The 14016-nt window shown below is 43.4% G+C and overlaps 1 protein-coding gene across 2 annotated transcripts in view; it reads right to left on the reverse strand.

Annotated features, from left to right (window-relative positions):
- The window catches only part of FREM1 (FRAS1 related extracellular matrix 1), a 303886-nt gene that overhangs the window by 183732 nt on the left and 106138 nt on the right, over window positions 1-14016 (reverse strand). For both annotated transcript variants that reach the window (XM_029605792.1, XM_029605799.1), the window contains exons 16-18: window positions 10227-10424; window positions 7892-8077; window positions 2273-2469 (exon numbers count right to left, since the gene is read on the reverse strand). In XM_029605792.1, the coding sequence (XP_029461652.1) occupies window positions 2273-2469; window positions 7892-8077; window positions 10227-10424 (581 nt within the window). The remainder of the gene's footprint in view (window positions 1-2272; window positions 2470-7891; window positions 8078-10226; window positions 10425-14016) is intronic.

Raw genomic sequence — 14016 nt, forward strand, 5'->3', positions numbered from 1 at the left:
AGTAACTACTAATCTGCATTAATCATATCTTTTTCCATAAACACTCTATGCTTTTCATTAATACATAGTATATATATCCACACAGTACCGGAGTTAACAAATATAAGTACTTAATTATAGCATTCACATTCACATTCGCAATCTCTCATTCATTCTCACATCTTCATACCGACTTGACTGCATTCCTCTGTTGTTTTGTATACTTAATGCTTCCAGCTAATCAAATTTCTTTCTTGTAAATTGTATTCAGACATCTCACTATATACTCAGCTTCCTTCACAAATCTGAAATAGATATATTATATCTACCATTATCATAACCAACACAATATTGCATGCCACACTGCTTACCACTGTCTATTGCCCATTTCAAAACCACCACAGCCCAAACTTACTGCGCCATTAACTGCGTAGAACGCCGCTTCAACGCTGCTTGTTACCACGATTTTCTCGACCTGGCATCATCTCACTAGGCCACAGCCCCTTATCTGCGTCTATGTGCACATCATACGTGCTTTTAACTAGCCTTGAACCAACGAGTCATCGAGCATGCATGATGTCAAGCCCACATCCGGGTACCTTAATTCTGAGCCCTGAGCTACAAAGAGAGACGACAATTCTCCAAAGTAATTTAGGTGGATAAAAAGCATTTTACTTGCGTTTAATCAGCTGTCTGAAAATCTCCTTCCCTCAACGTGGCTAGAAATCCGCGCGTCCTTCTGCAATGTGTGTACTTTAACTTGCATTGCAAGGAAGAGTTCTCAGGAGTGTGTTTAGGTCAGATAGATTGCATTTGTAAATCTTCGCACATACTTTTTTTCAACAACAATCCTCCCCCAGAAGAAGCAGGAGCAAGTGACCATGCAGACCTTGTCCCTGTGGCAGGTTTTAAAGTGAAAGCATGCTCTGAAAACTGGTGTGAAGCCCACCCCCAGTAAAAAGAGCGCCTGATCTTTGTCTCAATCTGGACAGCTCCAAAAATTCCCTCCCCCCCCCCCCCCCCCACACACACACAATACAATGCTCAAGAGAGCATGGAAGAATCAACAATAGGGATGTGAATCGTGTGCCCGATCTCTTAACGATCAGGTTTGGCTAGAGGGGGGAAAAAATCTGATCGTTGGTGATGTGAATCGGAACCGATTCACATCGTTATTTTTTTTTTTTTTAGTGAGGCCCGACCCTTTAAAATTGACCCCTTACCTTCCCCCACCCTCCCGAACCCCCCCAAAACTTTTTACAATTACCTGGTGGTCCAGTGGGGGCGCGGGGATCGATCTCCCGCTCTCGGGCCATCGGCGCCATTTTGGCTGCCACTCAAAAATGGCCCAATAAAAAAAAAACCTACCCGACCCTTTAAAAATGACCCCTTAGCTTCCCCCACCCTCCCGATCCCCCCCAAAATATTTTAAAATTACCTGGTGGTCTAGTGGTGGTCCCGGGAGCGATCTCCCGTTCTCAGACCATCGGCTGCCACTCATAAAGATGGCGCCGATGGCCCTTTGCCCTTACCATGTGACAGGGTATCCATGCCATTGGCCGGCTCCTGTCACATGGTAGGAGCACTGGATGGCCGGTGCCATCTTTAAAGATGGCAGCGGCCATCTTTACAGCGGCGGCCATCTTTAAAGATGGCAGCGTCCAGCCAGTGCTCCTACCATGTGACAGGGGCCGGCCAATGGCACAGATACCCTGTCATATGGTAAGGGCAAAGGGCCATCGGCGCCATCTTTATGAGTGGCAGCCGACGGCCCGAGAACAGGAGATCGCTCCCGGGACCACCACTAGACCACCAGGTAATTTTAAAATATTTTGGGGGGGATCGGGAGGGTGGGGGAAGCTAAGGGGTCATTTTTAAAGGGTCGGGTGGTTTTTTTTTTTTATCGGGCCATCGGCGCCATTTTTGAGTGGCAGCCAAAATGGCGCCGATGGACCGAGAACGGGAGATCGGTCCCCGCACCCCCACTGGACCACCAGGTACTCGTAAAAAGTTTTGGGGGGGTTCAGTAGGGTGGGGGGAAGGTAAGGAATTAGTTTTATAGGGTCGGGGTGGGTTTAGGGGTTGTTTTGGTGTGCCGGTTTTCCCCACCCTCCCCCGATTTATGATTTTTCACGATAAATCGGGGGAATTTCTATTGTATCGCGACTCAACGATTTTTGACGATTTAAAAAATATCTGATGATTTTTTTAAATCGTCAAAAAACGATTCACATCCCTAATCAGCAATAAGTAAAGTAGAAACAACTGTATGTTGATTTTCTGACTTTCTTACAGTAAAGTTTCTTGCTAGAAATTCGGGGACTTCGTCATTGGTAGGGTTGATGATGACATGAAAGGGTATCTCTGCTGAGCGATGCTTTCCATCACTGACACACAGCATGAAGTGGTCTGTAGTTGGCTCCATTCTTTGATGTCGGGACTGCACATAGTTTATATGTAAAGCTTCCATGTGCTTCCACTGAAACGAAGCTGGTAAATTGACAAAAAGACAATAGTTTTATCAAAGACCCACTTTCCAGTCTTTGGTTCAAGAATCCCCATCCCATTAGCTCAATCAGTAGGAATTTAAGAGGATTTAAAATGCTATGGATCACTTTTTTTTTTTTTCACTCCTCTCCACCTCCTCCTTCCTTGAAAGGCTAGAAAGGTCAACCGAGCACCTCGAGGGTCACAGTTAATGGTCTTTATTTTCCTCTTTTTACCTTACTACCCCTACACCACACAGTGCCTGCATTTGGGTTACCTAAAATCAACTATTAGGAGTTTCTTTCAACATGATCACCATGGGATCAGGGGCTTATAGGCACTGGCAAGCGATCTGCTCCCTTACCCTGAGTGAGCATCACCCGCCCCATAGTGCTCCTTTTACCATTCCAGTGAAAAGCATGGGCCTCATCCTACATGACAGCATTCAGTACTCTCCACTGGAAAAAAAAAGGAGGTAGTCACTGCGGGGTTCAGCATTCATGTATCATACCCAAGAGGCTCATAAAAAGATGGAAGATTATTAGTATTTTTTTTTTAAATAGAATCCTATCAGCCTCTCTAACACAACTGCTCTCACAAACCAAGTCTGGTGTATATGTTAACTGCCCCAGTTTGCTTGCAAAGCTCTGAGGGAAGGCCGTCACTTCTCTCCCCTGTTTTGAGTTGGTAACGCAATGCTTTCAAACCTGCTACAACCAGCTGCTGCTTTGCTCCACACTGGCTGCTCAGAGCTTCAGGCTGTTGGCAGGGACTCTGACATTTCAGCAAACAGCTTAAATGAAATTTTCAACACTTTCCCCCACTGTATAGGCACAGAATAGTTGAAATCTTTTTTTAAAAAGAAAAAAAAAAAGGATGTTATCCCAAGCCTTATAGGTATAAGAACATAAGATGTGCTTATGCAGGATCAAAGCAAAGGACAATCAAACCCAGCATCCTCTCTCCCAGATTGACCAATCCGAGTCATTAGGAAGTACCCAGCAGATCCTATTCCTTGTTGATCACTCCCAGGGATAAGCAGTGGCTTTCTCCAAGTCCACTTGACTAATAATTACTTATATACTTTTCCTCCAGGAATTGGTCTGAACCCTTTTCCAACCCAGCTATGATCACATCCTCCAGCAACACATTCCACAGCTTGGGGCGGATTTTAAGAGCCCGGCTCGCCTAAATCCGCCCAAATCCGGGCGGATTTAGGCGAGCAGGGCCCTGCGCGCCGGTGAGCCTATTTTACATAGGCTCACCGGCGCGCACAGACCCCGGGACTCGCGTAAGTCCCGGGGTTCTCCGAGGGGGGCGTGTCGGGGGCGTGTCGGGGGGCGGGCCCGGTCGTCGCGGCGTTTAGGGGGCGTGCCGGGAGCATTTTGGGGGCGGGCCCGGGGGCATGGTTACGGCCCGGGGCGGCCCGGGGGCGTGGCCGCGCCCTCCGGACCCGCCCCCAGGTCGCGTCCCGGCGCGCTAGCGGCCCGCTGGCGCGCTGGGATTTACGCCTCCCAGATGGAGGCGTAAATCCCCCGACAAAGGTAAGGGGGGGGCTTAGACAGGGCCGGGTGGGTGGGTTAGGTAGGGGAAGGGAGGGGAAGGTGAGGGGAGGGCAAAAGGAAATTCCCTCCGAGGCCGCTCCGATTTCGGAGCGGCCTCGGAGGGAACGGGGGTAGGCTGCGCGGCTCGGCGTGCGCCGGCTATACAGAATTCATAGCCTTGCGCGCGCCGATCCAGGATTTTAACGGATACGCGCGGCTCCACGCGTATCTACTAAAATCCAGCGTACTTTTGCTTGCACCTGATGCACCAGCAAAAGTACGCCTATTCGCGTTTTTTGAAAATCTACCCCCTTGAGTGTGCACGGAGTGAAAAAATACTTTCTCCAATTTCTTATAAATCTGATATTTGCTAGTGTCAAGGACTCTCTCCTAGTCCTAGTACTATCTGAAAGGATAAATTACCGTCACCTATTTACTTTTAAGTCATTTCTTCTCCAAGATGTTTAGTCTTTCTTCATAAGTGAGCTGTTCCATCATTTGTATTGTCCTTCTCTGTTCTTCTAGTTCTCCCATAACTTTTGTGAGATGGGACAACTGGAACTGAACACAGTACTCAAGGTGTAGTTGCACCCTGGATCTATGCAGAGGCTTTATGATTTTCTGAGCTTTATTTTCCATTTCTTTCTGAATAATTTCTAACATTCTCTTTGCTTTTCTGACCACCGTTGCACACTGAGCAGAGAATTTCAACATGTTGCCCACAATGATTCCAAGATCCTTTTCCTAGGTTGTAACTCCTAATGTGGAACCTAGCATTCTGTACCTGTCGTTGGGATTATTTTTCCTATGCCAGCATTAAATTTTATCTGTCTCTTAGATTGTCCAGTTCCCTAGTCTTGTGACGTCTTTCTGCCATTCCTCATAGTCTGCTTATTGCTCATTTTTTCCAATCAGTTAATGAATACATTAAACACTGGTCCCAGTACAGATCCCTGGGGCACTCCATTTACCTTTCTCCATTGGGAAAATGGTATCCCGTCTTTTAATCAGTTACCAATCCACAGTAAAATATCGCCTCCTATCCTATTGCTTTTTAATTTTCTGAGTCCATCAGGAGGACTTTATCAAATACCTTCTAAAAATTCAAATACACCATATCAGTCGGCTCACCTTTATCCACATGCTTATTAACACTTTCCAAGAATTCAGATAGGTTAGAAAGCCACAACCTCCCTTTGCTAAATCCAGACTGGCTCTTCCCCATTAAGTTATATTTATCCATATGACCAGTACATAAGAACATAAGAATATGCCATACTGGGTCAGACCAAGGGTCCATCAAGCCCAGCATCCTGTTTCCAACAGTGGCCAATCCAGGCCATAAGAACCTGGCAAGTACCCAAAAACTAAGTCTATTCCATGCTACTGTTGCTAGTAATAGCAGTGGTTATTTTCTAAGTCAACTTAATTAATAGCAGGTAATGGACTTCTCCTCCAAGAACTTATCCAATCCTTTTTTAAACACAGCTACACTAACTGCACTAACCACATCCTCTGGCAACAAATTCCAGAGTTTAATTGTGAGTTGAATGAAAAAGAACTTTCTCCGATTAGTTTTAAATGTGCTACATGCTAAGTTTATGGAGTGCCCCCTAGTCTTTCTATTATCCGAAAGAGTAAATAACTGATTCACATTAACCCATTCTAGACCACTCATGATTTTAAACACCTCTATCATATTCCCCCTCAGCCATCTCTTCTCCAAGCTGAAAAGTCCTAATCTCTTTAGCCTTTCCCTTTATCATTTTGGTCACCCTTCTCTGTACTTTCTCCATCACAACTATATCTTTTTTGAGATGCAGCGTCTTAACAATAGCTTATACCATTTTATCCAGCACCAATGTCAGGCTCATCAGTATAGTTACTTGTCCACTTGAATCCTTTTCTGAAAATTGGTGATATATTTGCTGCCCTCCAGTCCTTAGGTATAGAGTCATATTTGAATGATTACAGATTACCAGTAGCAGATCCTGCTGATTTATTAATATTTAGTTTATCAATTTCCTCTAGCTTATCTTCCAGACACACACTGAATGGATTCAGTTCCTCTGAAGCATTTATTTATTATACTAATTTTTATTTATTGGCATTTGATATTCTGCTTTTTTGCCATGAGCGGTCTGAAAGCGGATTACAATAAATATTAAAGCAGATTACAATAGCATTAAATCAACAATCAATAATGGTTGGATATCTATACATTTAAGACAGATTTGTAGTTAGGTTCTTCATTGATACTCAAGAAATAGGAATAGCTCTGTGATAACTAGGTTTTGGGTCAGGAAGTTTCTTCGGGGAATGCTTGGCTAAAAAGCCATGCTTTGGCATTTTAACCTAAAGGGAAGGTAGCTGGGATCCAAGCTTATGTTTAATAGAAGCACATTCCAGATCTTTGATGCATAACAGCTGAAGGCCCAAAGTCTGATGCAGGATAGACTGGCTGGAGCTAGAAGTGGGGAGGAAAGTAGAGCCAGTTGGGAGGATCTGAGTTCTCTCATGGGGTATAAGGGAGAAGAAGTAGTAAGACATATTCTGGGGCCTGTTTTTTCATGCACTTAAAGATGAACACTGTTCCAGTTGAACTGCATTTATTTAGCAGTTTAAAAACTTTCAAATCCTTATTATAAACATGGCTGTTTAAGCAGGCTTTTTACTAAACCTTGGCACTATTGGAAGCATCAACTGATTCGACTACTGCCTGTCCAGGTTCAAGTGTATTTATTGATATATGGTTGGGGGGGGGGGTGTCTCTTGATGTTTCTTCTTTGATGATTCCTCTTGAAAAGACAGAAGCAGGCCCCCCCAGGAGGAAAGGTCTATGCTGGAAGCCACCACCAAAATTCTCCAGTTCAGGGGGGAAAAGGAGGGGGCAGAACAATTCTCCCTTTCCCCAAAGATGGAAAAAATACAAACTTGCACAAACTTGAATCCGGATCTCTTCTCTCACAGGGTGCTGCATCAATCTCCTCTTGTTCTGGGACTACTTTGCTACTGAAACATGCTTGCTGCTTTGCATTATTCATATCATTTAAGTATTTGAATGTCTCTCTATCTCTCTTCTGTTCTAGGGCACACATATTTAAATCTTTGTGTCATCTCATGTCATGGAGATTTTGGTGCAGGCCCTGCAACGTGTTAGCAGTATTTTCCTGGACTGCTTCTTCTCTGTCTATCTAGATGCTTTCAGAGGCGCAGCTGTTGTGCACGCTAGCATCCCTCTGACTCTGGACACCGCCTTGTTGCACTGTTTCACTACCTTGAGATCATCAGATATGATCCCTTCATGGTCTTTCTCCCGATTGGAGGACATTAGTTTCCAAGCCCTTATCGCGTGCTGCTCCCTCGGATTTCCGCACACCAAATGCATAATTCTGCATTTCGCTGCATTAAAAGTTAACTGGCAAAGGCCCCCCCCCCCTAACACATCTTCTCCTTGATATGTCTTGGATCTTCCTCTGTCTATCTACTCCCTCTGGGGCTTCCACTCCGTTAAAGATCTTACTGCTATCTGCATAAAAAAGTAAAAAAGGTTTTCTTCTAGTCTCTAATGCTGTTATAAACCAGACATCGTCGTAACTGGGGAAGCTGGAAAAACTCATCAAGTGATTTTCCTGGCCCATTGATTTATTTATTTATTTATTTATTTATTTATTTAAGGCTTTTCTTTACCGACATTCGTCAGGGACACCATGCCGGTTTACATCGAACAGGGGGAACAGAGAAATCAGTGACATAAAACAGGGCGCAATAACTTCGCACATGAGAATTGGTGAGAACATGGTGTAAAGGTATAAGAAAGCATTTATCATGGCTCTCTTCCCTTTCTATCTGTTCTTCCCAGTAGTCCTGTACATACGTACCTATGCTGATACCCATATTGCTCTTTTCAAACCCCGGGGATGGCAGCGTATTCTCAATGTAACCAAACTGGGGGGGTGAAACCAAGACAAACTCTAGGTTGTCCACGTGAGTATCAGGATCGGAGGCAGCTAAATGGTCACCAGTAATAGGAGCCGAGGAGCCCTCATTCACAAAACACATAGCACCTGCAGGGGAAAAAAAAAAAGGATAATTTGTCTTTATACATTCTGGAATTTAGGAGCTTTTCCTTTTTACCTAACATACGATCATTTTAACAAAATCATTACACGGATTTAATGCTACCATGTTACTGTCCAATTACAAACAACACTTGGAGTGTTGGAAGAAAAATAACTAATAATATATATTAAATAACTATTATTTGCTGATTCCTAAATGCCTCATTTTCATAAGATCTTCGGCATTCCTGTCTCCTTCAAACAACACAAACACCGAGCCCATACCCTATAAACTGTTCCCTGATTATCCTCGGTGGGACCGTTGAGGCAATCTGCGACCAAGAGGTATAATATTGGGAAGAACATTCAATATGTTACTTTTTATTTAATTTATGTATCCCGTATTAGAGGCACATAAAATAAAAGCATTTGCTGATGGGGATTCTTTCCTCCTTTAGCACTGGTGAGTGGGTTCATCATAGGACTGGGTAAGATGTTGGACTGGAGAGGAAAGTAGTGTGTATTTCTCTGCAGGACAGGGAAAAGGAAAAAAAAAGTCCCTCTTTTTCACCTCTGTGACCATTTTACTGACTCCCTAGTGGACCTCGTACTCTCCTCGTCAGACCTTCCCTTGATTGAACCCACAACCCTGGGGGCCCTACAAAGGAAAGTCTCACACGAGGACTTTATGCTTCCAACTTTCAAACTTTTATTTACTTCTGGGGTAACAGAAATAATAAAAAAAACCCCAAAACAAAACAGAATGAGTCACAGAATCCTAACTGCGGAAATACTAACAGCCAGCCTTAGACACACAGAACCCGAACCTTGCTAGCAGCAAACAAAACAATTCGATTTCTCTTATCTCCAGGAAGACACAGAAAATTACTTCCAATTGACCCCCATTGATAATACAGGCATTACTGGCTGGTAGTCCTGAGTCCATTACCTCCAGATTTCTGCTAGAGGGAAACTGTTCTGGTAATCAGTTGTGTCCGTGCTTCCTGGTAGTGCTTTTAATGAGAAGCACGGCGTTAGTGCCTGGGAACAGTCCTGCTTCTCGCCAGCATCCATGGTAAGAGCAAAGCTGCATCTCTACCTGAAGCTTGCAATCTATCCCCCCACTCAGAAACTCAGACCTATAAACCTAGGACTATAACCCGTCCAAAGGTTAATGCTTCTCATACGCTCACTTACAGGAATAGACAATGAAGTGCTATCCTGTGCCGCAGAGCCGCCTACCCATAAGAATAATGGCAGAGGTTAAACAGCAAAGACAGAGCACAAATAAAGAGATCCCTAGAGCCTCCAAATTTAGGTCAAGGCTGTACTTACTTCTGTTTAGAGTTCCATGTGTCAAACATTTTGCTTCTCTGATCTTTAGCTCTGGCAGTCCCATTGGCGAAAATTCCATATAATCTCCTGTGCCTGATGCTTCTTGTCCCCCAAAGAGTTGTACAGCTTTTCCTGCTTCTCCCTGCCTGGTTCCAGCACTTTAAGGCTGCTTTACCTGTTTAGGATGTGCTCCCCTAGGTGTATTGCACAGTTTCAGCATCAGTCGTTCCAACCCTTTGGAGCTTCTTCTGCAAAATTGCCCCGGGGATTGGGCCATAGTTCATTTTTTTTCTCATTGTGGCAGAATTGGGCAAAATTGTGTTAAGGAGTCTTCTCCACAATAGAACTTCTATGCAGCCAGCTTTAAAATGTACTATATATTAAAGGCTTTTTCTTTAAATCACCTTTTTTTTTTTTACCTGAGCAAAGTTAATATTTTTCTATTTTTTTTTAATGTTTTATTTCTATGTAGTTTTTCTCTCTCTGTGTCTACACTTTCTCACACTATGTAATAACTCATCAGAACAAATTGTAGGGCAGGAGATAATCTTTTTATTGGACTAGCTTTCAGGAGTTATACTGTCTTCATTATGTCACTGCAAAAATGAGCTAAAGATGATGGACAAAGAACTGCACAGATTATACACTAAGAAACAATACCATGCCGTAAGAACATCCTTACCTCGAACTGATAAAATGAGTATAACTATGAAAAGCTAAGCCACAAATGCATAACATTGCTACAGCGTGTTTGTTCACCTTTAATATCTAACACTGCTTTATTACAAAAGGAAAATATAAAAGGGCTTTTTTCCTTTACCAGTTGTAACAGATGGTGGCTGATTGTCCACTGGAAAGACGGTGATGTTAATGTCATACGTGGGAAAGGAGCCATGGCGTGGCACCGGAGGAGGGAGGGGTTCCTCATCGCAACAGGCATGCATCCCTGTGCTGGCTTCTCCATCAGAGACAATAAGAGTGATGGTGTCAAAGCAAGGCCTCAGACCGATCTCCCCACCTGGAAAATAGTAATGACTGCTGAGATCCAACACCGTATGTGAAAACATGCTGAGACCAAATCAAATATTTTACAAGGCCAAGATGTAGGCACCTACTAGAATGCTCCTCACAGGGAAAGGGCGCTTGGGCCAATGAAACTGAGCATCTTTGGTTTTTTGCAGCATATGAAACAACACATATCACTAAAAGTAAAGGAAGGTTATGCAAAACTCATGGTACTCAGAAAACTTAAACCACTACTAACTCAAAAGGACTTCCGAACAATACTACAGACACTAATTTTCTCCAGCACAGACTACTGCAATGCCCTTATGCTAGGACTACCTAATACGACATTACGACCACTGCAAATACTTCAGAACACAGCAGCTAGAATACTAACCGGAAAAAGAAGAAGGGACCATATAACCGAAACCCTAGCAAAGTTACATTGGCTACCAATTGAACACATAATTAAATACAAAACCCTATGTATCATTCACAAACTAATTTATGATGAGAAAGCAGATTGGCTAAACACAGCATTACGGATACACACTCCACACAGAAACCTCTGATCAGCAAATAAAGCACTCCTAACCATTCCATCAGTTAAAACAGCAAGGCTGACCCAAGTGAGAGAAAGAGCCCTGTCACTAGCAGGACCCATAATCTGGAACACAATACCTCCAGAGATCAGGCTACAAAGTGATCTCAAGACATTTAAGAAAAGTTTAAAAACATGGCTTTTTAAACAAGCATTTTACAAAGAAACGGGAGAATAGAGAGAAATTCTGCAGAAAAAGACAGAAAGGCACTGACACACAGTACTTAGGACTTTACAGTAGATTAGTCCATGAACTCTACACCACAATAAGCATAACTATAATACTATGTGTAATAAAACTACCAGTGTAAGTACCTTGGTACAATTGGTCATGAACTACTTCACTAATGTCTATGTTTAATGATATATTGTAACCGAACCTTTGACGGCACCTGTTAGAATGTACTATAGTACACTTTTACCTACATTAAATATGTGCCTACATGTAAACCGTTGCGACGGTATTTAACTTGGCAACGGTATAGAAAAGTTTTGAAATAAATAAATAAAAATTCTCAAAATGGAGGCATATTAGCCATGCAAACTATTTGAATTGAGCACACTATGATAGACTCCTTGTGCAGCTCCTGCAGATGTCACATTATAAGGCAGCTTGAGGCAATAATCAATCAACTTCAAGATCCAAGCTATAAGTCTGTAATAGTAACAGCAGCAGCAAAAACTGCAAAAATATTTCTTTGACAATGCTTAAGTGTTTTTTTATTTTACTTTCCAAAGGAAGAAAATTAGGCATCAGATTGCGGTGTGTGTGCTCCTAGTAATTTTGGGGTTTAGTGTCTAATTCTCACCAAATTTTTATTCTAGGCTAGGGGAGTTCAAGGATATTCTGCAGTGCCGGGGCCAGCTTTATCTGTGCCCAGGACAAATATTCAGATTTACATTCTCCCCCTCCCCTCCCCCCCACACACTTGGCTTCCAAGTGGCTGCTCCAGTACGGCACACTCTTTCCTGTGGCAGCAAAGGCACTGATGGGGGGAGGCTCCTATAACATACCCTCACCACCTCCCTCCTCCTCCTGCTCACCATTCCTCTCTTTCTCATCCCCCACCCCTTGCCCGGCATCTCTCTTTCTCTTCATCCTCACTCTTTTCCCTGCAGTCCCTCCTTTTTCTCCCCATTCCACTCCAAACCCTTGCATCTTCCTCCTTCTCTCTCCCATCGCTCACCCCAGATCCAGCCTTCCCCGACCAATCCTATGAAATCACATAACTAGGCATCATGCTTTCAAATATTACACTTTGATTTGAATGAATGCACATACTGTTCATAAGACAGATATGGTTCGGAAATCATGTCACAATGCCTGATGAATGCGTTACTGATGATTTTTGAGGATAGACTGCAAATCCCTCCACTCAAAGAAATGCCTAAGTTTATCAGTTAAAACAAATTCATATACATTGGTTAAAGGTAATGACTGAAATGGCTGGTTGGGCTGACCTGGGATATTTCCCTTTACTACATGCATTAGAAAAAAAACTTCTAATTATGTTGTCTCTTCTGAAACAATGATATAAAGTCCTTCCATTACCAGGAATTTTTGTAAAACAAAGCCATGCAAAAAATGTCACTCAGAACCTGTACAGCAAACCTGCCAGAGCAAAACTCCCAGAACTCAAACAGCAACAACCCTGTATGAATAGACAACATTGCAAATTTTCCATCAAGCCCTAAAATACCGATACACCTGCTGTTGGGAAAACAGAACAAGCTACAGCTTCTTGCAAAGACCCTACACACTAGCAGAATACATCACCTCAGTCACAAACACAAAACGCAGACCTCATCAAATACAGAATAAGAGATCACAAATTAGAAATAGAAATATGCAGGTAAAAACTGGATTCTTCTTTGTTTTGCCATCCACTCCAGTTTCATCTCCCTTCCCTCCCTTCCTGTTCCCTGCAGACAGGAGGGGAAAAATGGAGAAAGAGGGGTAGATAAGGAAGCAAAAGGATCTTTGCTTTGCTCTGTGCTTTGTCTGCCCCAGGCTCACCCACTCTCCCCGCCTCTTGTTCCTTGCTTGCTGCTTGGGAGCGGAGGGGGCTGGAGCAGGCAGCAGAAGTTTGTTTTATTGCTTGACTGGTTAATAGAGTCATTGGGCATGGCCCTGTTTGCTCAACAAAGGGGACTCCTGCGATGCTCCTAGGTAAAAGCAGTCCTGCTGCTGATGTCCCCTTAGTTCTGAGGCCTGGGGGCAACTTCTCCCTTGCACACTCCAGTCCCAGCCCTGATAATCTGCCAGGGGCATCTTTTTTTTTGGGCTCCATCTAAACATTACATGCACGTGCAGGAGTTCCAAAGAGGTAGGTTCCATTAGTTCTGCTTGGACCTTCCTTTTAACTCCTGGTGTTCTAACCTCTTTTTATAATCAGTTACTATCACTTTGGTCTTCCATTGATGGACGGAAACCGAACTGGAATACGTCCAAGATATTACACTTTTCAAAGAAACCATGCAGTTATTTAATGAGGGCAGATTCAATGGCTTTAGCCATAAAACATATGGAGGAGATAGGACAATAGTGACTTGGATAGTTAGGATCTAGTTTCATTTTTTTTTTTTTAAAGGGGGCAAACTGAGGCTTTTTTCAAAGGTGTGGGAAGGATATCCTGTTAAGTAACAATGTCAAATAAAAAAAAAAAAAAGAAGTAAAGGGGCCTGCAACTCAACTTCCTCTTCCCCTTCCCCCAAAATTTCATAGATGGTCCCATTGGACTGTGCACCCCCTATCCCCATCCCCATCACCTCTAAATATTAAAAATGTTCTGGAGTCTGCTGCTGGCAACTTTCCACACCTTCCCTGATTTTATAATTTGCTGCTGCCGCTAGACCCTCCTACCCACTCCCCCAGCCCCCTGCAGCTTTAGATGCCATACTACACCCCTCCCACCATCCCCGTAAACATACAAATCCCTGCCGGAAGCAGAATACAAACTTAACTCACTCCCGGCACTCCAGCTACTGTCACAAATCCGCTGGA

This window comes from Rhinatrema bivittatum, chromosome 1 (genome assembly GCF_901001135.1).
Source record: "Rhinatrema bivittatum chromosome 1, aRhiBiv1.1, whole genome shotgun sequence".
In the NCBI taxonomy this organism is placed as follows: domain Eukaryota; kingdom Metazoa; phylum Chordata; class Amphibia; order Gymnophiona; family Rhinatrematidae; genus Rhinatrema; species Rhinatrema bivittatum.